Genomic DNA, 22,195 nt, shown 5'->3' with positions numbered 1-22,195 from the left:
GAAAAGCAGTCTACTTTTCACATGGCAGAAGTACTTACTCACTTTTGCAGTAAAGTTGAGTATGGACATTCGTTTTCAAGTAGAATGCCACATGGAGTAAAGCTCAGCGAATAAGAACATGGATACGTAGTTCATATTGTTGTAGGACTTACTATAAGACAAATTTTTAAGTTCCATTAACCATTGTATGGAACATTTTACAGAAGTGGAAGTTGAAAGGAGATGCAAAAGTTGAGGCACTAAAAACAGCCAATCATGTTTTGATAAAAAGGGTCTTCAGAACATTCAAACAGATTGCCAGTCAGTATCTCAACTACAGCATTAGAAAAATCACTTGAGAGATCCAGTAGCATATTGGAGGGATCAACAGCTTGATTCCCATAATAGGGCTTTGCACCTGGAATAGTTTTTAGGATTGAGCAGTGGAGTCAACAGCTATAATGCTGCCATACTCAAAAAAACTGTACATTAGAGGAGTGGAAATGCATTTCTCTGCAGCAATGAATCATAGCACATGCTCCTTCAACCTGATAGAAGAATCTATGTCACAACAGCCAGGAAAACATTTCTGTTATACCCTTGTTGATGCTCTTGTGGATTGCACAGTTGGTAATCACAGTCCTCCCACACACCAGCGAAAAATATCTAGTTCTAGTCCTGTCGATGACCATTCTGTAGCTATATCTTAAAATGAGACTACCTGTTTAACAAATTTCCAAAAAAGTTTTGTTTATCCACAAGAAATATAAACAATAAAAGTTTTGGAAATTTATTAAACAGTGTAGTCTCATTTTAGGATATAGCTGTAGAATGTTTCTTTATGAATTTAAGTATATTGATTCTGAATATGACCTTAGAGAAATGAAAGAAAACTAAACATACAATAATAGCATATCAGACTTATTAATATGATTGTATCTTTGATACAAGTAAACAAGCTAAAAAAAAAAAATCAAAACTTAAAAAAGGTAGAAACCCTCCTCCAATTAATAAAAAAATATATATATATATTCCTTAAAAAGGTACACTTGAACTTATTTGTTTTTGGTGATTAGTGTGAACATTTTGAACCAAAAATCAAATATCATATTGTCCATCAAAGATTCATTCCATCTGCCTTGATCTTCTCCATTGACTATATGTCCTGGTGCAATCTCTCCCTATGAAGGGCGATTTTAATTAAGAACATTCTTCATTAAAATTGCTCAGGCTTCATCTGAAAAATCCAGGTGCGATTACAAGTAATGGACCATGACTGACATTCTGTAGTTTTTCCTTATTATTTTATCAACTTGTGAACTAGTTCTTTGTATTATTACCAAGAAACCCATTCACTCTTAATGTGACCAATAAAAACATTCACTACAAGACAGAACGACTGGCCCTCCTAGGTAGCACCATTGGTAGGATCACCATTCTCCCCCAGACCTGGTGTGTAAAAGACCTGAGTTCGAGTCTCATCGATGATGGGAGGAATTTTTATGGACCTTTTTCACAACATGGCTGAGTTAGTCTGTCTCCAGCGAGGGTAACATGGTTTTCTTCTCCCAGAAACTTGGGTTTTTCATCCAGAAGAAATCCAAGACCGCAATTTACAATGTAACTGAGCAATATAGCCATAGTAGCTGATGCTACTGAAAACCATGCTTGATTGATACTGAAAACCATTTCTCTTGATTGATACTGACATGTTCTTATCTTGTATGGATACTTTGAATTAATGAAGTTTTAATGCCCACATTGGCGTGGACAGATCTGGTTGGGAAACAACATTGGGCAAGTTTGGCCATGGGAAGATCAATGACAACGGACTACGTTTGTTGTCCTTTGCCGCATCTAACAACCTGATCATTGGAAACAGCCATTTCCAGCACCCTCAAAAACATCAACTTACATGGCGAAATCCATCTGGCAAGGACTCGGCAATCCTGGACTACATTTTGATCAATGCCAAATTTCGCTCATCACTCATGGACGTTCGTGCCATGAGGGGACCTGATTGCGGATCTGATCACTACCTCATCCGGGCTAAGGTGCAGCTCAAATTACAGCATGCAAAAAGATCATCTCGGTCAGCCAAGCTGGACTGGAGACAGCTAATGAATGCTGCCAACAAACAGGCATATCAGATCGCCCTATCCAACCGCTTCGAGATGCTGGCCGTGCCCGAGGATATAAATGAAGAAGAAAAGCAGATCTCTGATGCCATCCTGGAATGTGCCAAGCCCCTATGTCCACCTGCCCGACGTCGAACGCAACCATGGATATCAGACGAGTGCCTCGACCTCGTGGACAAACGGAAACAGGCAAAGTTGGTCGACTTTGAATGGTACCGGCAGCTAAACCGAGAAGTCCGACAAAGAATGACAGCAGAAAGAGAAGCATACTGGAACCAAGTGGCAGACGATCTTGAAGTGGCGGCATCCAAGAACGAGTACTGCACTCTCTACCGCACCCTCAGATGTCTGAGTGGAAAGACCAAATTGACTAGTGACAACATCAAGAATGCTGATGGGGACCTTCGTGCGATCACCATCCGAACGCCTGCAATGGTGGAGTGAATTCTTCAAAGCTTTGTATAATCACGACCCACCTCAGGGACCGCCAGCAACAGCACTCTCGATCGACCCCCCTGAGGTATCCATGGTCGATGTTGAGCCTACAGTAGAAGAAGTGAAAGCAGCCATACAATCCCTGAAGAATGGCAGGGCACCAGGAGTGGACCAAGTCACCACAGAAGCGATCAAAGCCGGGGGAGATGTACTGCTTCGCCGACTACACTCACTCCTCAAAACCATCTGGTGCACTGAACAAATTCCGCTAACGTGGAGGAAAGCCATTATCGTACCGATCCACAAGAAAGGTGATAACCGGGACTGCAAGAACTACCGTGGCATCAGCCTCCTTTCCATCATCGGAAAGGTCTTTATGAAGATCATCCAGTCAAGATTGCAAAAACATCGCGAGCAAACGAGTCAAGAAGAACAGGCAGGATTTAGACCCGGGCGAGGATGCTGTGATCAAATCTTTGCCATTCGTCAGCTGATGGAGGAGAGGATCCGGTGTGGACAGCGAACCGTCATTGTTTTCATTGACTTTAAGTCTGCTTTCGACTGTGTCCACCGGCCTGCCTTATGGAAACTACTAGAGGTTGAACATGTACCTCGAAAAGTCATCACACTCCTCCAAACTGCATACAACGGTTTAACCAGCCAGGTGTGCATCCAGAACGATTTATCTGAGGAATTTACCATCCAAACTGGAGTCCGCCAAGGAGATGTAGCCTCCCCGTTGCTTTTCAACATCGTGGTCGACGCCATTATGAGGCAAGCATTCAGAAACAGACAGGGCATACAATATGACAAGGATCACTATGTGACTGACCTGATGTTTGCTGATGATAGTGCTATCCTTGCCGGTAACGACGCTGAAGCCACGGACATCCTCTACGACATTGCCCGCATGGCCCGGCCATACGTTTTGAAGATCAATGCTGGTAAGACAAAGGCCCTGACAACAGATGGGTCGCAAGCCACCATCTATCTCGAAGGCGTCCAGATCGAGCAAGTGCAGGACTTTAAATACCTTGGTTCGCTGGTCCAGGAGAAGAAAGTTGCATCCACCATGGAAATCCACAGCAGAATTGGACAGGCGGCCACTGCGTTCGCCTCGCTCAAATGGTGTCTGTGGAAGAGGACCAACATTTCCACAAAGACTAAAATCCGACTCTTCCGGACTTTGATCCTGCCCATTCTTCTTTACGGATCGGAAACATGGATTTGTCTCAAGTTAGATTTGAACAAACTTGGGGTATTCCAAATGCGATGCCTGCGGCAGATCTTGGGCATCTCTCTTCACGACCGCATCACTAATGATACCATCCGCGCCAGATGCCAACAGCAACCAACCATTGCCGACCAAATCCAGAAGCGGAGGCTTAGATGGTTTGGCCACGTATGTAGAATGGGCACGAACAGAATACCATCCACACTCCTTTGGAGACAACGACCCACCCAATGGAGCATCCAACGGACCGCACCTAGGAAAACGTGGGCCAAGCAAGTGGAAAATGACTTGAAGAGCCGACGTCTCAACCTTAACCAGGCCAGGACTGACGCCATGGGGCGCCTCCGTAGCCAGGTGGGAAGGAGCAGCAATGCGTAGCACACGCTTCTTGATTAGACCGGGGTTCAAGCCAGTCACCACCAAATACGGAGGATGCGGAAAGGTCAGGGAATGACCACTGCATATCCCAGAGCAATATGGCCTTAGTTGCTAATGCTCCTAAAAAAAAAAAACCAAATAACAAAATAACCAACTGACGCCATGGATCGTAAGATATGGAAGAACATCACAGAGCAAGTCCGAAACCCTGCGGCACCTACAGCAGCATACTGGTTACGTGGTCAACCGCCTCCCCCAGCTGCCAGCTAAGGACCGAAGAAGGATGAAGTTTTACTGACCATTGGAAAGGTGTTTATGAAACTAGTCATGTCGGTTCCATAAGTCTCAGGACTTTACCTGTTTCCTGCCTATTCAAGGTCTGATGATAATCTGTTGTTTCTTTTTGCTTGCTTTTTAGTTTTCCTGTTTGCTTGGTTCAGTAAATATTACAGATACCAGTCAATTTACAGTGGAAGAAAAGCTAACACCAGTGATGTGAACAAGAGGACACACACAAACAAGGCAGTAAAACAGGTGCCAGAGGTCTACAAAGAGGCATTAGCATTAGTAGAGGCATATGATGCAAGAAAGCAAGCTTATGCAGCATCAGCCAAAAAAAAAAAACACTCCAATTTCACCCCTCTGTTCATTTGAAATACCTGTCCAGCTGAGCCTTAAATTTATTTAGGCTATCAACTTCCACAACAAGGGATGGAAGTCTGTTCCACCAACCAACTACCCACTGGCTAAAGGCAAATTTCTGCACATCTATCCTACATCTGTCTTTCCTCGATTTGAATTTATGCCCTCTCAGGTGATTATTCTGAGCAATAGGAAGAATCCCATCAGAATTGAGCATGCTCAAACCATTCAAGACTTTATACACCTCTATCAGATCACCTCGCTGGTGCCTAGTCTCCAGACTCTGTAATTTGCAAAACTTAAGCCTTTCTTCGTAAGAGCAACCCTTTGTTCCATTCACTAATCTTGTTGCCCTTCTCTGTACTCGTTCCAGCAGCTCTACATCCTTCTTGAAATGATGCCTCCAGACCTGTATACAGTACTCAAGGTGTGACCTGACCATTGCCGTATACAAGGGATTAATCACCTCCTTATCCCTGCTAGAAAGATTCATGTTTATCATTGACAAAAACACCATGAGCTACTCTTGCAGCCCGTCTGCACTGCTCAGAAAACTTCATATCTGCCTGCACAATTACCCACAGGTCCTTTTCATTCTCTACCACTGTCAGTGTAGTACCACAGAGTTGATACGTTACTCTGGGGTTATTACTGTTTCCCATATGTAGTACTTTACATTTGTCAATGTTAAACTTCATTTGCCACCTCTCAGCCCATCTGCTCAACCTTTCCAGATCCTGTTACAGCAGCATACTGTCAGTAGTGCCCTTAACAACCCTGGCAACCTTTGTATTGTCTCCAAACTTGAACATTAAGCTTGATATACCATCATCAATATCATTTATAAATACAGAAAACAACAATGGACCCAACACTGAACCTTGAGGGACTCCACTAATAACATTAGTCCACGATGAGCAGTGTCGTGGACTAATTGATTACCACTCTCTGTCTTCTCCCACTCAACCATTCCTTTATCCATAGCATCAATTTGCCTCCAATGCCACACTGCTCCAGTTTGTGCAGCAGTCTTCCATGTGCAACAGTATCAAAAGCCTTTCTAAGATCCAAGTATATAATATCAAAGTTATTCCCTGCATCTAGTTCTTTTGTGACTGCATCATAGTATCCAATCAAATTGGTCAGGCAAGACTTTCCCTTAACAAAACCATGCTATGTTCAAGCTATAACTGAAGTCTTGTCTAGATGATCCTGCAGTGCTTCTTTAATCAGTGCCTCCATTAATTTTCCTGGAACAGAAGTTAAACGCACAGGTCTATAATTACTTGTGAGGATCAAATTACTTATTTGATCGTCCTTTGTGAATTGGGGTCACATTTGCACATCTCCAATCTATGGGTACCTCCCCTGAGTCCAAAGAAGCTCTTATAGTTATGGCCAGGGCTTTGCTTACTTCCTTTGCTGCCTCCTTTAATATAACTGGATAGATCCCATCCACCCAGGGTTCCTTTTTTATGTTTATCCTCAACAATTTCTACTCCACTTTGCTCTCAGTGATTACAAAATCATCTAGCTCACTGCCAGAGTTTACTTCACCTCTGGCATTCCCCTTCCTGAATTCTTCATGTGTGAATGTAGAGGCAAAATACTTGTTTAGTTTGTTAGCCACCTGAGCAGGATCATCAACAATTGAACCATCAATATTCAGTGGACCAATCTGATTCATCCCTTTTCTTCTAGAGTTTACATAGGTAAAGAACTCTTTTCTGTTTTTCTTTGCATGTGCATCCTTTGCCAAGGATTTCTCATAATATGACTTTGCCTGCCTAATCTCCTTTGTGACTTGGTTACAGACCAGCTTATATCTATCATAGGCTTCCATGTCACCCATTAATTTATATGTATCCCATGCATTTTTCTTCTCTGCCATATGTCTCATTAGTTCATCTGACATCCATTTAGGCCTAAACCTTGAAAAATTTTTCTTAGTTGGTATGTAAAGCCTAGTAGCTTCCAAGATAAATTCTTTGAATGCTTTCCATTTTGAATTTCCTGTTGGTAACATGATCAGTTGGTCCCACTGTATAGAATTTAAATACTGTCTCAGACCATCGTAGCCGCCTTTACGAAAGCAATACCCCTTCCCTTTACCCCTGATGGTAGTTACCTCTTTGAGTAAATCCCACTTCAGCACACTGTGATCACTGCCACCTTGTGATTCCTTTATCTGCAGATTTTTAATTCATGTAGAATCACTACTAATAATCAGATCAAGAGAATTGCTCCCTCTAGTTGCCTCCCAAACATGCTGATGTAGAAAACAATCATCCAATAAATCCACAAAAGCCTTGCTAGTGTGTGAGTGACCAACCCACAAATTCCAGTTAATATCTGGGAAATTGAAATCCCCCATTATAAGACTGATTTACTGGCCCACTCTATTTCCCTGTACAGTTTTTTTATTATACTCATCAGAGTCATTAGACCTATAGCACACTCCTACTCAATTTTGATCTCCCAATGCATATGTCACACCAAACTGACTCTACACTGCACTGTCCAGCGATGTCGACTGGCTTTACTTCCTTGGATTTTATGTGTTTCTTAACTAATAGCATAACCCCTCCTCCCTTCCTATCCTTTCTGTACACATTGTATTCCCCAAATTCCAGTTCTGCATTCCTTATATCTGTGTGACCCCACATCTCTGATATCCCAACAATATCTGCCTTTGATGTTTTGAGCAATATTTCAAATTCATCAAATTTATTTACCAAACTCCTAGCACTGGTGTATATGCAAGTATACATGCACCTGTTCCTATTCTTAGGGACCCTAACACAACCCATGTGTTTACTTGTACCACAATGACTCCCAGTAGTCTCTGAAATACCCTGCATCTTGTTTTCCAGACTGCTGCTCATTTCAATAGAAGCAGTGCAAGAATCACTTTCACCTCTGCCAGTGGCTACTGTTAATCTATTAGTCCTTGTATCCCCCAAGCTAGCAGTTTTCCGACCCACCTAACACTGCCTCGATAGCATTAGCAAATATTCTTGTTCCCTTTCTATTTAAGTGTATCCCATTCCTGTAGAAGCAGTCTCTCCCGTTAACAAGTACAGACCAGGCTGAAAAAAATTCTACCCCTTGATCCTTGCACAATCTTTCCAGGGCCGAATTGTTGATCGACAAGGCTCTTATCATATACTCCCTCCTATCGTGTCTGGGCAGAATTATAGACACTTTCAAATTCAACCCTAATTCACGGCTTTTTTTCAACAGTGACCTGTACTTGTTAAGTAATTCCGCTGGTCTCCTACTCTTAATATCATTAGTGCCAACATGTATAACAATATCACCTTTTGTGCCCGTAAAAGTTGATATCCGCTCTACGCCATCAACCTTTACTCCTTGCAGACATAACCTGGTCCTGTTCCACCTATCCTTTTTACAAAGCATGTTCCCCGTTTCCCTGACAATAGAATCACCAACAACCACTAGTTCCTGTGGGACCATTGCATTCTGCCTTGGGGGTTGCTGCTGTGTTGCGTGATGATCAAGTGCAAGCTCTGGCATTGATGTGGGCAGCTGAGAGCTTGATGGGCCCCTCAATTTAGATCCTTTGAGGGCATCCACCCTGTCCTTCAAGCTCTCATATAGGCCCATAACAACGCTAAGTTATCGCATGATTTCCTTACACTCCTTACATCACACACACACACACACACACACACACACACACACACACACACACAAAGAAATCCCCCATGGCAATATCATGTCCCGTACTCGATTGCTCCACAAACATCAAGCGAGCAGTTCATTTTAAAAGGCTGTGATTCAGAGGGCAACTGCCCCCTTCAATTCTTCCCTTAGCCACAGCACTTCTGTTAGCTTGAGCCTTTTGCTTTGCTGCTCTGCTCTGATTTCGATATAATTTCATTTTCAGTACAAAATTATAACCTAAACTTGTATCCCAACGCTGTTATAACACTATATTTCTATATATTTTTTTCAGTATCGAGTATTATCAATGAGTTCTGTTTATATAACTTCCGTATCAAGTTATGTATTAATTAATTTTGTTATGTTTGTAAAATCTAAGTCATTGTATGTATTTAGTTAAAAAGTACAGTTTAATTGACAATGAAGTTTAACAAGATTAGTAGCTTTTACTGATTAATTGACAATATTATATAATATACTATACTAAGCTAACGCTAATGTTACTAACGTAACTAAGCTAACGAGATTTTGAAAGCCAGTGCCATCCAAACTGAATCATCATCTTTAGGAAAAAGAAGGCATTTCAGACTGGAATCACACTGGACGGCACATGCAGCAGATGGCTGAAAATTTGTCATCTGGAAATGCAAAATATTCAAGCATTTGTTCTCAAATATCCAAAAACATCGTTACGAAAACAGTCTGCAGAGATGGGTGTTTCAAAGACATCATTATATCACACATTGAAACATGACCTTAAAATGAAACCGTGTAAACCAGCTATCATTTCTGAATTATCAGATGCAGATCATGAAAAGTGACTGATGACTTGTGACAGATTGCTGCAGCATTTTGATACTTTCCTAAAAGATCAAAGATCGTGTTTTAGTGATGAGTGTGCTGTTTATCTCAGTTCATCTCCATGCAGTTTTTTTCCTTTGGAGTGATGCCATCCACATTGTGTAAAAAGTGCAAGATCACCACCACATGTTATGGTTTGGGCGGCATTACCTGCCCACCACCTCATTGGTCCTTGCTTTTTTGATGGGTTTGAAATTATCTCAACCAGCAGTTATATCTGAACATGCTGGAAAATTACTTCATTCCAGAACTTGAGAGACATGGAATAGCTCAAAAAATTTATCTTCAGCAGGATGGGCTACTTGTGCATCATTTATTTGCAGTTCAGAGTTATCTTGACCAAATTTTCTGTAACTGTTGGATTAGCAGGTCTTCACCAGCACTTCTATGGCTAATGCACATTCCACTTGTGGTAATGCCTTGTGAGGGTATGTTAAAGCTAAGGTTTCAGAACATTGCATACCATCTGTTGATGAACTGAAACAATGAATTCAGAATGCATTTGCAATGATAACACACAGAATGTTGCATCATTCATGGTGAAGAATTGTCTTGAGCTATGACAATGGTGGATGTTTTACTGATGCACTTGATGTCTAAAGCACATGATATTGTTTTACTATTGTACTGAGTACTGGTATTAACAATTTGAAGTAATATGTTGCAGGAGCAGATTTATTTTTATTTTTTTGAAACATGGGGGTGCATGATGCGAGAGTCCATGAAAAAATGTCATGTTATGGAAATTTTTAAAAGACAAGGAGAAGCAAAAGCAAAGTTTAATGAATAAAAAAATTAGTATTAATGATAAAAAAGTAACTCATTATCATACTCATCTGTCTTATTTTACTCCGAACTCAGAGTTAGACTGTGCTTTTTTAACGAGTTGTCTTATGTATTACACTACAAATATTAGCTACCTTATAAATTAAATCACTTGTTATTTGAATAATTGGTACATGAAGTACATAAACTACAAAGTTATTTTTCTATTTAGGCTTCCAGTAAAAGTTACCTATATCTTCTAAATATGCTCTAGTTTCGTGAGTAACTAGAATGTATTAACTAAAAATGAATATATTCTCGTTATATACTTATTTCTTGTGCCTATATTTTAGATTTATCTAGACCTAATACTAGTACCCCTCTGAGTGCTCATGTCAACTCTTCAAATAGTATGAAGAATTCCAGTCCACCTTCCAGTCTTTTTGGTTCTAATATATCTTTAAATCAATCACGAAATAGCACTGGTATGTATATCAGTAAATCTTTTGACTCTGTTATTCCTATTACAATTTGAAGTAACATACATAAGAATTTTCTGTTTTATTTCATATATATTTTACTTTGCATTTTAGATCATACAGGATAAGTCAGAATTCACACAACTTAAAAAAATTGTAAGTGTTAATTTGCTATTGACAAATTGATGGAATTCAGTTCAGACTTCAAGAGTAGCATCAGTGGGCATTCCTAGATGTTCGACAGCTGTTATGTTTATGTTAGGTCTTCAGTCACTTTCCAATAGTGTTGTTTTTTTTTTTTTTTTTACAAGAAATGCAGAGTATTGTTTTTCCATATATAGTACTGTTCATAATCAAACATTATTTTATATACTAGTCATATGCTGCACATGCCCAAACAGATTATCAAAAGATATATCCCAATTCTCCTATTTGAAATATGTGTCCAATTTCAAGATTCATTAGCCGTTTCTGCAAACTGTGCATGTTGATTTTTGCAAATTCCCACAGCAGTGATATCAGAGAAGCAAATAACAGTTATCTTAACTCAGACTGTGTACTGTTAGTCTGCCCCTCATATTCCAATCCCAAACAAATGCAGTGCCTGCTCAGAACTACTACTCAAAGAGGACCAGAAAGATTCAAAGCCCAAAATTCATTAACATCCCATTGGCTCAATTTTTATTTGCAACACATTCGTGGAATCCCTTTTATAAATCTCCCTCTGTAGACTATCACATGTCAGATTTTACACTGGAACAATATAATTTTTCAAACACAATGTCAAAAATTTGCATAATCTTATATAATTCCAAACAGTGGTGGAATTACTAGCTCTCAGCTTTTTTAAAGAAAAAATCAATCTGCACACAGGAATTGCAAACAGTGCCCATTGAGCTACAGTTTCAGCGAGTTCATTGATAAAACGAAATTCTCTTAGCATCTGAAGATTGCATTCTGTTCTTATATAGACAAGTATACCAAACAAGGTGAAAAGAATTTTTTCAGCTCCTCTTCATCAAACTGAGCATCCTAAGCGCACTATGCTGAATGGAATGGATCAACCATATTTTTAGGTTCTTCTCGCTCAAAGTAATGATAGATCCAACCTGGGACAATTGCTCGGTTAATATGCAAGTCGTAGCATATTTTTTATCTTGACCAAATTTTCTGTAACTGTTGGATTAGCAGGTCTTCACCAGCACTTCTATGGCTAATGCACCTTCCACTTGTGGTAATGCCTTGTGAGGGTATGTTAAAGCTAAGGTTTCAGAACATTGCATACCATCTGTTGATGAACTGAAACAATGAATTCAGAATGCATTATTAAAGTAGGGAGCATATCAGTTCATTGATCATCTGTAATCATAATTTCAAGTTAAGAGTTGAAGCAGAATGACTGCCCTAGATGGCACAAGTCCTGATGGACTTAAAAAGAAACACTATTTAATAATTTGTGCATACATTACGTTCATTGTTGAATCTTTCGACAAGGGATGAAAGGACTTAAACACAAATTAAATTAATATAGAATTGAGAAAACCTAGATTTTTTCTCAATTCTTATAATAGTTGCAACATAAATTTTAGAGTTATACACAGAATAATTTGGTTCTGCAAAGAATTACTCAAGTAATATCTTAGTTGTCATTTTAGTGTAGTAACCTTTGTCCTGCAGAAATAAACATCAGTATCATATGTGTTTCCTATCTTATAACTGAAAGGTACAGAAAGAATCAGTCATAAGATTATTGTGGTTTTCCAGTGAACAGTGTGATCAGATATTTTTTGGAGGGACTCCAACTTTATCTCAAATTGAAGGGATTGGGAGAGTTGAGATAGGCATTCGCTGCACAAAATTTATTAGAAGAGAAGAAATTTTCAACTGGGAAATGGGGGTACTTTGTGTTTTTATATAATTCAGTTCTTGACCGGTGGTGTCCAGATTTTAAATTTTATCACTTTAAAACAGAATTCGATAGGATCAAGAAGCATGTGCTACGCACTGCTGCTCCTTCCCACCTGGCTACGGAGGCGCCTTAGAGGCGACTACGATGGTCTGAGACAGTATTTAAATTCTATACAGTGGGACCAACTAATGATGTTACAAACAGCAAATTCAAAATGGGAAGCATTCAAAGAACTTATCTTGGAAGCTACTAGGCTTTACATATCAACTAAGAAATATTGTTCAAGGTTTAGGCCTAAATGGATGTCAGATGACTAATGAGACATGGCAGAGAAGAAGAATGCATGGGATACATATAAATTAATGGGTGGCATTGAAGCCTATGATAGATATAAGCTGGTCTGTAACCAAGTCCCAAAGGAGCAAAGGCATATTATGAGAAATCCTTGGCAAAGAAAAACAGAAAAGAGTTCTTTACCTATGTAAACTCTAGAAGGAAAGGGATGAATCAGATTGATCCACTGGATATTGATGGTTCAACAGTTGAGGATCCTGCTCAGGTGGCTAACAAACTAAACAAGTATTTTGCATCTACATTCACACATGAGGAGTTATTCAGGAAGAGGAATGCCAGAGGTGAAATAAACTCTGGCAGTGAGCTAGATGATTTTGTAATAACAGAGAGCAAAGTGGATTAGAAATTGTTGAGGATAAACATAAAAAAGGTACCCGGTGTGGATGGGATCTATCCAGTTATATTAAAGTAGGGAGCAAAGGAAGTAATCAGATGAGAGCTTCTTTGGACACAGGGGAGGTACTCATAGACTGGAGATGTGCATATGTTTCCCTAATAAACAAAGGAGGATCAAAGGCTGACACAAGTAATTATAGACCTGTGAGTTTAACTTGTGTTCCAGGAAAATTAATGGAGTCACTGGTTAAAGAAGCTCTGCAGCATCATCTAGACAAGACTTCAGTTATAGCTGAGACACAGCATGGTTTTGTTCAGGGAAAGTCTTGCCTGACCAATTTGATTGGATACTATGATGCAGTCACAAAAGAACTGGATGCAGGGAATAACTTTGATATTACACAGGGTGTCTCAAAAATATTGGTACAAACATTTAGGGGAGGTAGGTAACATCTAAAGGAATGTGAATCGTATAGAAACCCATAACCGCCGACCGGGCTAGCCGGGTGGGCAAAGTGCCCACCTGGCAACCCAAAGGTCGCGGGTTCAAATCCCGCCTTGGGCTTAGACCAAAGTACTGCAAAAACCTTGGGAGGTGCATTATGGCCACAGAAGCCGATGCGCCAATAATTACAAAAAAAAAGAACCCATAACGGGAAAGTAGTAGCAGAGACACAAGAAGCAGAAATGACACAAGACAGTAATTAGTGGCAAACATTTATTTGACATAATATTAACAATGATGGATGCATTTTATGATGTTACAACAGATGCTCAAAGGTTCCACCATGAGACGCGATGCATGCGTTACATCGACGCAGCATGGATTGGCGGACACTGTTGAACACACCTGGAGTTTATTTGACAGTAGCAGCAGCGCAGAAGAGTCTCACCACAAGATCCATTTCCGTCTCCACAGGCGATTCATACACAATAGTTTTGAGGACCCCCCACCCACACACAGAAAGAAATCAAGGCTCATTAAATCAAGTGAGCGTGGGGGCCAGGCAATGAGTCCACCACGGCCAATCCATCGATGCCCAAAACGCATGTTCAAATGGTCACGAACACACTTTCCATAATGGGCAGGCACCCCGTCATGTTGAAACCAAAAGTTGCATCTCACATTTGCTGGAACGACGTCAAGTAACCCTGGTAGAACTTGTTCAAGAAAGATCCGATATTTAGCATAGTTCATGCGGGATGGCAACAGGTATGGGCCGACTAAGCAGTCACCGACCATACCTGCCCACACATTTATTGCGAAGCGATGTTGTGCCACACGGCCCCTCTGCTAATCTATACACTAGGCGCATCTCTGACAGCTCGCAGTTCATATATCGATGCATGCTCTTCGTGCGCCGACTACTGCTTGAATGAGTAGACCAGAAATTTTCCCTCTTGCGAGCTGATGAACAACGCCGTGTACCAACTTACGGTGACGTTTCCAGTTATGGGTTCCTATGCGATTCACATTCCTTTAGATGTTACCTACCTCCGCTAAATGTTTGTATCAATATTTTTGAGACACCCTGTATATTTGGATCTTAGAAATGCTTTTGATACTGTTGCACATGAAGACTGCTGCACAAATTGCAGCAGTGTGGCATTGGAGGCAATTTGCTGCTATGGATAAAGGGGAGAAGACAGAGAGTGATAATCAATGGACACTGCTCATCGCGGCCTAATGTTATTAGTGGAGTCCCTCAGGTTTGGTGTTGGGTCCATTGTTGTTTTCTGTATTTATAAATGATATTGATGATGGTATATCAAGCTTAATGTTCAAGTTTGCAGACGATACAAAGGTTGGCAGGGTTGTTAAGGACACTACCGACGATATGGTGCTGCAACAGGATCTGGAAAGGTTGAGCAGATGGGCTGAGAGGTGGCAAATGAAGTTTAACATTTACAAATGTAAAGTACTACATATGGGAAACAGTAATCCCAGAGCAACGTATCAACTCTGTGGTACTACACTGACAGTGGTAGAGAATGAAAAGGACCTGGGGGTAATTGTGCAGGCAGATATGAAGTTTTCTGAGCAGTGCAGACGAGCTGCAAGAGTAGCTCATGGTGTCTTGTCAATAATATACAGGAATTTTTCTAGCAGGGATGAGGAGGTGATTATTCCCTTGTATAAGGCAATGGTCAGGCCACACCTTGAGTAGTGTATACAGGTCTGGAGGCCTCATTTCAAGAATGATATAGAGCTGCTGGAACGAGTACAGAGAAGGGCAACAAGATTAGTGAATGGAACAAAGGGTTACGAAGAAAGGCTTAAATTTTGCAAATTACAGTGTCTGGAGACTAGGCACCGGCAAGGTGATCTGATAGAGGTGTATAAAGCTTTGAATGGTTTGAGTATGCTCAATGCCAATGGGATTCTTCCTGTTGCTCAGAATAATCACCTGAGAGGGCATAAATTCAAATTGAGGAAATATAGATGTGCGGAAATTTGCCTTTAGCCAGCGGGTAGTTCGTTGGTGGAACAGACTTCCATCCCTTGTTGTGGAAGTTGATAGCCTAAATAAATTTAAGGCTCAGCTGGACAGGTATTTCGTACGAATGGAGGGGTGAAATGGGAGTGGGTTTTTTTTTTTTTTTTGGCTGAGCCTTAAAGCTTGCTTTCTTGCATCATGTGCCTCTACTAATGCTAATGTCTGCTGGGAGCAACAATTAATGATATCACCAACAGATTGTCAGATTTTAAGGTGGATAAAGGGAATATTATTGCTGATATGGGGACTAATGATATTAAGCATACACGATCTGACTGTTTGTTAGACAAATATAGGACCATACTGAAGAAATGCTGCAAGTTAGGTCAGAATGTCTGTGTCTGCAATTCTGCCCAGGCAAGATAGCAGGGATTATATGCTGAAAGCCTTGTGCATTAACTCTGAAGGACTCTGCAAGGCATTTGGGGGGAAATTTTTTATATTAGCTTGACCGCACTTGTAGGTAGAAGGAATATGTTTTATAGAGACATGATACATTTAAACAAAGGTGGTGCAAGAGTTGTTGCCAGTATCATTTAGGATACCTTAAAGGTTCAGGGAAACTGCTAGTTTGAGGAATACAAGGATAATATAGATTCACATTTATCTGATGATATTGGTCAAAGTTTAGCATACACCTCAATAGTTCTTGTTTGTTACCACAACAGATCATGTTAGCAAGATATTCTGAGGGCAGAAAAATTTCAGATGAGTAGGTAGCAAGCTAATGTCAGAAGTGTCATTAATAAAATTTGTGAATTGGAATTGCTGGTTAGGACAAGTAATGCTGACATAATAGGGCTTAGAGAAACATGGTGCTACCCAGAAGTAGGGATGATGAGTTTCAGTACAGTATGTATAATGTATTTAGGAAGGATAGGGCAGATAGAAGGGGTAGTGGGGTCATGCTTCTTATCAAAAGCAGCCTGAATGTGATGAAAGCTTTCCCCTGATTCAGAAGTTTTGCATGCTAGTATAGAATCTGTATAATGAGAATCGGGGTAATGTACAAGCCAGGTGATTGTGAAGATTATGATGAGGATCTCTACATGCAAGTAAATGTGAATTATGTGATTTTAATTTGCCTCTAATTGATTGGAGCAATTGGGAAGGAAACTCGACATGATGGACAATTTTTAAATCAACTAGATCAGCTGTTCTCAAACTGAGTGTCAGATGCACTGGGGAGGTGCCATAATTTACCTGGAACGTTGTGGACGATGTAATAGTTTGTAAGATTTCCATGGCAAATATTAAAAAGGTATTGAGAATAATTTTTTTTACTATTAGATATCTACTACTATATGATCTGTATTATTAATATAAATAACCGCATATTCAGAATACAATCGCATTGTGCTCTGAATGTGCGTAGCCTCTTTCTCGTGGCAATGCCTTATCATGCGGCGCCTCCGTAGCCAGGTTGGCAGGAGCAGCAGTGCGTAGCACATGCTTCTTGATTAGACTGGGGTTCGAGTCCATGACCACCAAATACGGAGGATGCGGAAAGGTCAGGGAATGACCACCGCATCTCCCCGGAGCAATATGGCCTTAGTTGCTAATGCTCCGAAAAACCAAATAACAAAACAAGCCTTATCATGCATATATGAATTGAGAATGGAGCTCCATTCATATCTTCTCACAGAATCTGACTGCAATGCTGAAGAATTTGTAAACAATGATTTTGTTTCTAAGCTAGCTTATCTGTGCAGTATTTTTGATAAATTAAATTCACTTAATTTATCTCTTCAAGGAAATGACACCGATATTCTACAACTGTCAGACAAAGTTTTAGCCTTTAAGAGGAAACTAGAACTTTGGGAACAAAAATTAAAAGAAGGTAAAAATGATTGCTTCTCACTTTTACATCAGTTTTTACAACAAAATGAAGTTCATTTTAATGAAGAATTAAAATCAGTAATTGTTGAGCATTTATCACAACTCCATGCACACTTCGAGAAATATTTTACAGAAAAATTTGGGGAGTGCATGTGGATTAGAGATACCTTCGATACAGAGTCCCCAACAAATTTATCTACTGTCAAAGAACAACAATTTATTGATCTTGCATCAGACCTCACACTGAAAGCAAAGTTTTTGTTGTTATCTTTATATGAATTTTGGTGTTTAGCAAAACACGAATACTCGGAATGTAGCAATAAAGCTTTGTGAATACTAGTGCATTTGCAAGTTCTTACCTTTGTGAAGTTGGCTTTTCAGCATTGGCAGTCATTAAATTTAAGTACAGATCAAATTAAATGTTGAAAAACAAATACGTGTCACTATTTCGAAAATTATGTCTAGGTTTGATAAATTATGCAATAAAAAGCAAACACATATATCACATTGTGTTTTAAGAATAAAATAATATCCTGATTATTGTTTCATATATGTTTTACTTCAAGGGAGGTGCCGGGAAAATTTTACAGGTCAAGGGATGTGTGGGCTCAGAAAGTTTGAGAACCGCTGAACTAGATGATAATTTGTATCAACTTGTCAAGGAAAGTACTAGGAAAAAGAATTTTATAGACCTGATCATCACCTATGAACCAGATGACATAATAGGGTTGTGACAGTACAGGAACTGGTAGCAGTAGTTAAAAGCAAAGGAATGGGTTATAACTTCAGGAAAAAAATTACGACGGCTTAAGATGCTACATGGCCTCTTAACTGGGTAGATATCTCACACAGTATAATTGATTATAATTGAATTATGGTATACCTTTAAAATTTTAATCACAGAAGCCTTGAATGCATATATACCATTAAAAAATTACACCATGAGGAGGATTCCAAGTTGGATGAATAACAAAGTTTCCAGATTACTTGAGCAGAAAAAGATGGCATGGAGTGGTTACAGAGCAATAAAAAGTACTGCAGCCTATAAGAGCTACAAAATTATCTGTAATTGTGCCACAGAAAAAAGTTTAGGCTGGCAAAGGCAGATTGTGAGAAATCACTGGCAAAGAGAGCAAAGGAGGAGATAAGGAATTCTTCACATGTATAAATGCAAAGACGAGAAGGACAAATCAGATTGGGCCTTGTGTGATGGATATGAGATAGTATTAGATACCCGAGCTGTTGTTGCAGATGAACATAGCCGAGTGGTAAGCACCGCGAGTGCAGTTGCACATGCTCTTTGAGTGGACCAGGGTTCAAGCCCATGACTGCTAAATACAACTAACATTTGTAAAAAAAATAAAAAAAAGTAAACTGCAGCCATTATCCAACCCACTGCTAGATGGAAGCCTCCTTAACAATTTATGCTGAGGGAAATGGACCATAATTTTCCATGCTGGTTCAGTGCAGGTTGGCAGATCAACCATATTTAACAGTCAGGGGCTTGAACCCCGCTCTACTCAAAGAGTGTGTGCTACTACACTCCTGCTCTTGACCACTCTGCTATGGAGGCCTCGTATCAATTGATTTACTGTAAACTGCACTGCCCTGGTGATCGTGCTTGAGTATAAACAATAACTCAACAGTTACTTTGCATCAATATTTACAGAAGAAAAACCCTTTATGTCAATGAGAAATTATGGGAGTGAAGTTGAAAAATGTTTTTTTTTTTTTATGTGAACCCCAAACACGAGAGGTATTAGAACCTATAGTACTTAGTACCGTGCTTGGGTTAGAGGTTGAGAAGACGAAAGAAGATATTTGTTGACATTGGACTTGAAATTCTGTAGATTGTAATTTTCAGGAAATACGTATGAAGGAAGGTTGTTCCAGAAAACGGCAGTTGAATGAATAAATGAGGAAGATGAAAAGTTGGTTGTGTGGGTTTGAAGTTGGACAGTAAATGGATGTTGGCTGGTGGCGGCACGTGTTCGGACTGTTTTGAAAGAGAGAGCAGGAATTATAGAAGCTAATTCAGAAGAGGCCCCGAGTGCCAAGCAAGTGACTATAGCGATTCCTAAGTGATTTTGAAAGCGATTTACTTAAAAGAGCGGTTGATTATAGAATAGTGTTATTTTTCTGAGCTTATTTAATTTTGTGCTTCTGAAGTAAAGAAGTTAGCTCACTTGACAGAAAGGCAAGACACCTTTCTTTTTGTATATAGGAATAACTTATTAACACACTAACAACTAATCTCTTTATCGCTTGGTCACTGGTGGCACCGCTCCTGCCTCCACGTGGCGGGGCTGGAAGTCTGGGAGAAGAAATTCACTCTCCCAGGGCTAAAAGGAGCAGTAATGGAAAACACAAAACAGTCTAGCTGTGGATCTTCTGATCCAGATATAGATAGACATGACCTAGATCATGACTTAAACCCATCCCATGCCAAGACAAAAAAAAGAAGGGACAGATTATTCTGCTCCTCTCTTTTTAATATTGCATTCCTCCACAGACCAACCACTTAGTAAGTTATCTCCATTTTTGATTCAGAAATGTCTCGAAAATGTGGCTGGCCCTCCAAAAATGGTTCGTCGATTAAGATCTGGAGATTTATTAGTGGAGATGAACGAACATAGACATGCAGAGAGACTCCTGAAAATTTCTACCTTTGGTGGAATTCCCACAAAGGTTACCCCACATGCCACCTTGAACTCCTCTAAAGGGGTAATATCAGAATGGGATCTCCTAAATGTATCGGAAGATGAACTTGTCCATGAATTAAACAATCAGAATGTAATCCACGCCAAAAGAATTTTGATCAAAAGAAATGGAGAGCTCGTCCCCACTCGGACAGTTGTACTGACTTTTAAAACACCAATTCTCCCCACAACTATAAAGGCTGGATACCTCAGATGTCATGTTAGACCATACATTCCCAATCCGGTGCGGTGCTTCAAGTGCCAAAAATTTGGTCATTCGCAAACTGTATGCAGAGGTGCAGTCACTTGTGCTGCTTGTGGTTCTAAAGAACACACACATACTGATTGTAACAAGGAAACTCAAAATTGTCCTAATTGCCATGGAAATCATTCTGCCTTTTCTAAGGACTGCGATCAATGGAAACGAGAAAAGAATATCCAGAAATATAAAATAGAGCATAAGGTGTCATACCAAGAGGCAAAAAAAACAATTTACAATTCCTGTTAAATCATCTACGTATGCGTCAATTACTCAACGACTATACTCAGTATCAACTCAAACTGACTGCTCAATCCCTCCAAATATCTCTATATCTGGTTGGGCTAAATCAGTACTTTCTTCATCAAAGGAACCCTCTCCCTCCAGTTATGTAACAAAAGAAGTAAATACACCTGTATCAGTTCCTCCAGATAAGAATCCCAAACTGCAACAGAAAGAACAAATCAAGAGCTCTGAAAAAAGTGATAAATACAAACTCAGATCTGAAACCATGGACATTGATGAAAAAGCAGGCGATGACGATACAATTCTTGAAATTCACCCAGAAGATGACATCGACACAGGCAGACCAGTCTTCTCAAAGAAGGAAAAGGGGAAAATAGACAGGCGTAAGCAGACTACTTCACGGATGTTAGCAGACACCAGTTAAAACCAAATAATGAGTACAGTTATTCAGTGGAATTGCCATGGGCTCCGTGCTAACGTAGATGACTTTTACGATCTATTAAATAAATATAAGCCTGTTGCAGTATGCATTCAAGAAACCAATCTCACAAATACAGTATCTATGACAATTAAGCATTATACCATATATAGAAAAGATAGAAGTTCCTCTAATTCAGCTCATGGAGGAGTAGCAGTCATAGTGAACTCTGTAGTTCCCTGTAGACCTATCCCCATACAAACACCTTTAGAGGCAGTTGCAGTTCGTGTCACCATTGGTATAACAGTAACATTAGTTTCGTTGTATCTATCGCCAAACCATACATACAGCCTTGATGACTTAGATGATATAGTTAAGCAAATACCTGTTCCCTTCTATATTATGGGTGACTGGAATGGCCATCACCCCCTATGGGGTTCCCAACATCTTGACTCTAGAGGACAGATAATAGAAAAATTTTTAGGTAAACATAATCTAACTATTCTAAACACTGGTGATCACACATACATACACTCTCCATCTGGTTCAAGTTCAGCTATTGATCTTTCAATATGCTCCCCAGCAATATTTCCTATCGTAGACTGGACTGTTACTGATAACCCTTGTGGTAGTGATCACTTTCCTGTCATCTGTACTTTTAGCTCAAGTTCTCCTCCCCAGAGAGATATTAGGACAACCTGGAAATTTGAAAAGGCTAACTGGACTAAATACCAGGAAATAGCTCGAATAGATATTTCCGTCATTACAACCCTCACAATTGATTCTGCAGTCAGGTATACTACACGAAAAATAATGAAAGCCTCGGAGGTAGCTATTCCAAAATCTTCATTCAAAATTAGGCTTCATCCAAAAATGTGGTGGAATGAAGCATGCAACAATGCTAAAAAAGAAAGAAATAAGTACTGGAATCTGTTTCGAAAATGTCCAACCACAGCCAACCTCCTACAGTTTAAGAGAGCCAGAGCTAAAGCTTGTCATATAAGACGAGAGAGTAAAAAAGAAGCATTGGCACGTTACG

At 39.8% G+C, this 22,195-nt stretch overlaps 1 protein-coding gene across 3 annotated transcripts in view; it reads left to right on the top strand.

Annotated features, from left to right (window-relative positions):
- LOC150079783 (uncharacterized) overlaps positions 1-22,195 on the top strand; it is a 168,754-nt gene that overhangs the window by 77,464 nt on the left and 69,095 nt on the right. For 2 of the 3 annotated variants that reach the window (XM_090382694.1, XM_090382693.1), the window contains exon 7: positions 10,473-10,604. The exons of the other annotated variant lie outside the window; for it this stretch is intronic. In XM_090382694.1, coding sequence (XP_090238820.1) covers positions 10,473-10,604 — 132 coding nt within the window. The remainder of the gene's footprint in view (positions 1-10,472; positions 10,605-22,195) is intronic. 3 annotated transcript variants of the gene reach the window in all.

This window comes from Mastigoproctus giganteus, chromosome 10 (assembly GCF_048544385.1).
Source record: "Mastigoproctus giganteus isolate SK-2022 chromosome 10, ASM4854438v1, whole genome shotgun sequence".
Taxonomy (NCBI): Eukaryota; Metazoa; Arthropoda; class Arachnida; order Uropygi; family Thelyphonidae; genus Mastigoproctus; species Mastigoproctus giganteus.
The sequence above is the reverse complement of the archived record's forward strand: the minus strand, read 5'-3'. Positions and strand labels throughout refer to the sequence as shown.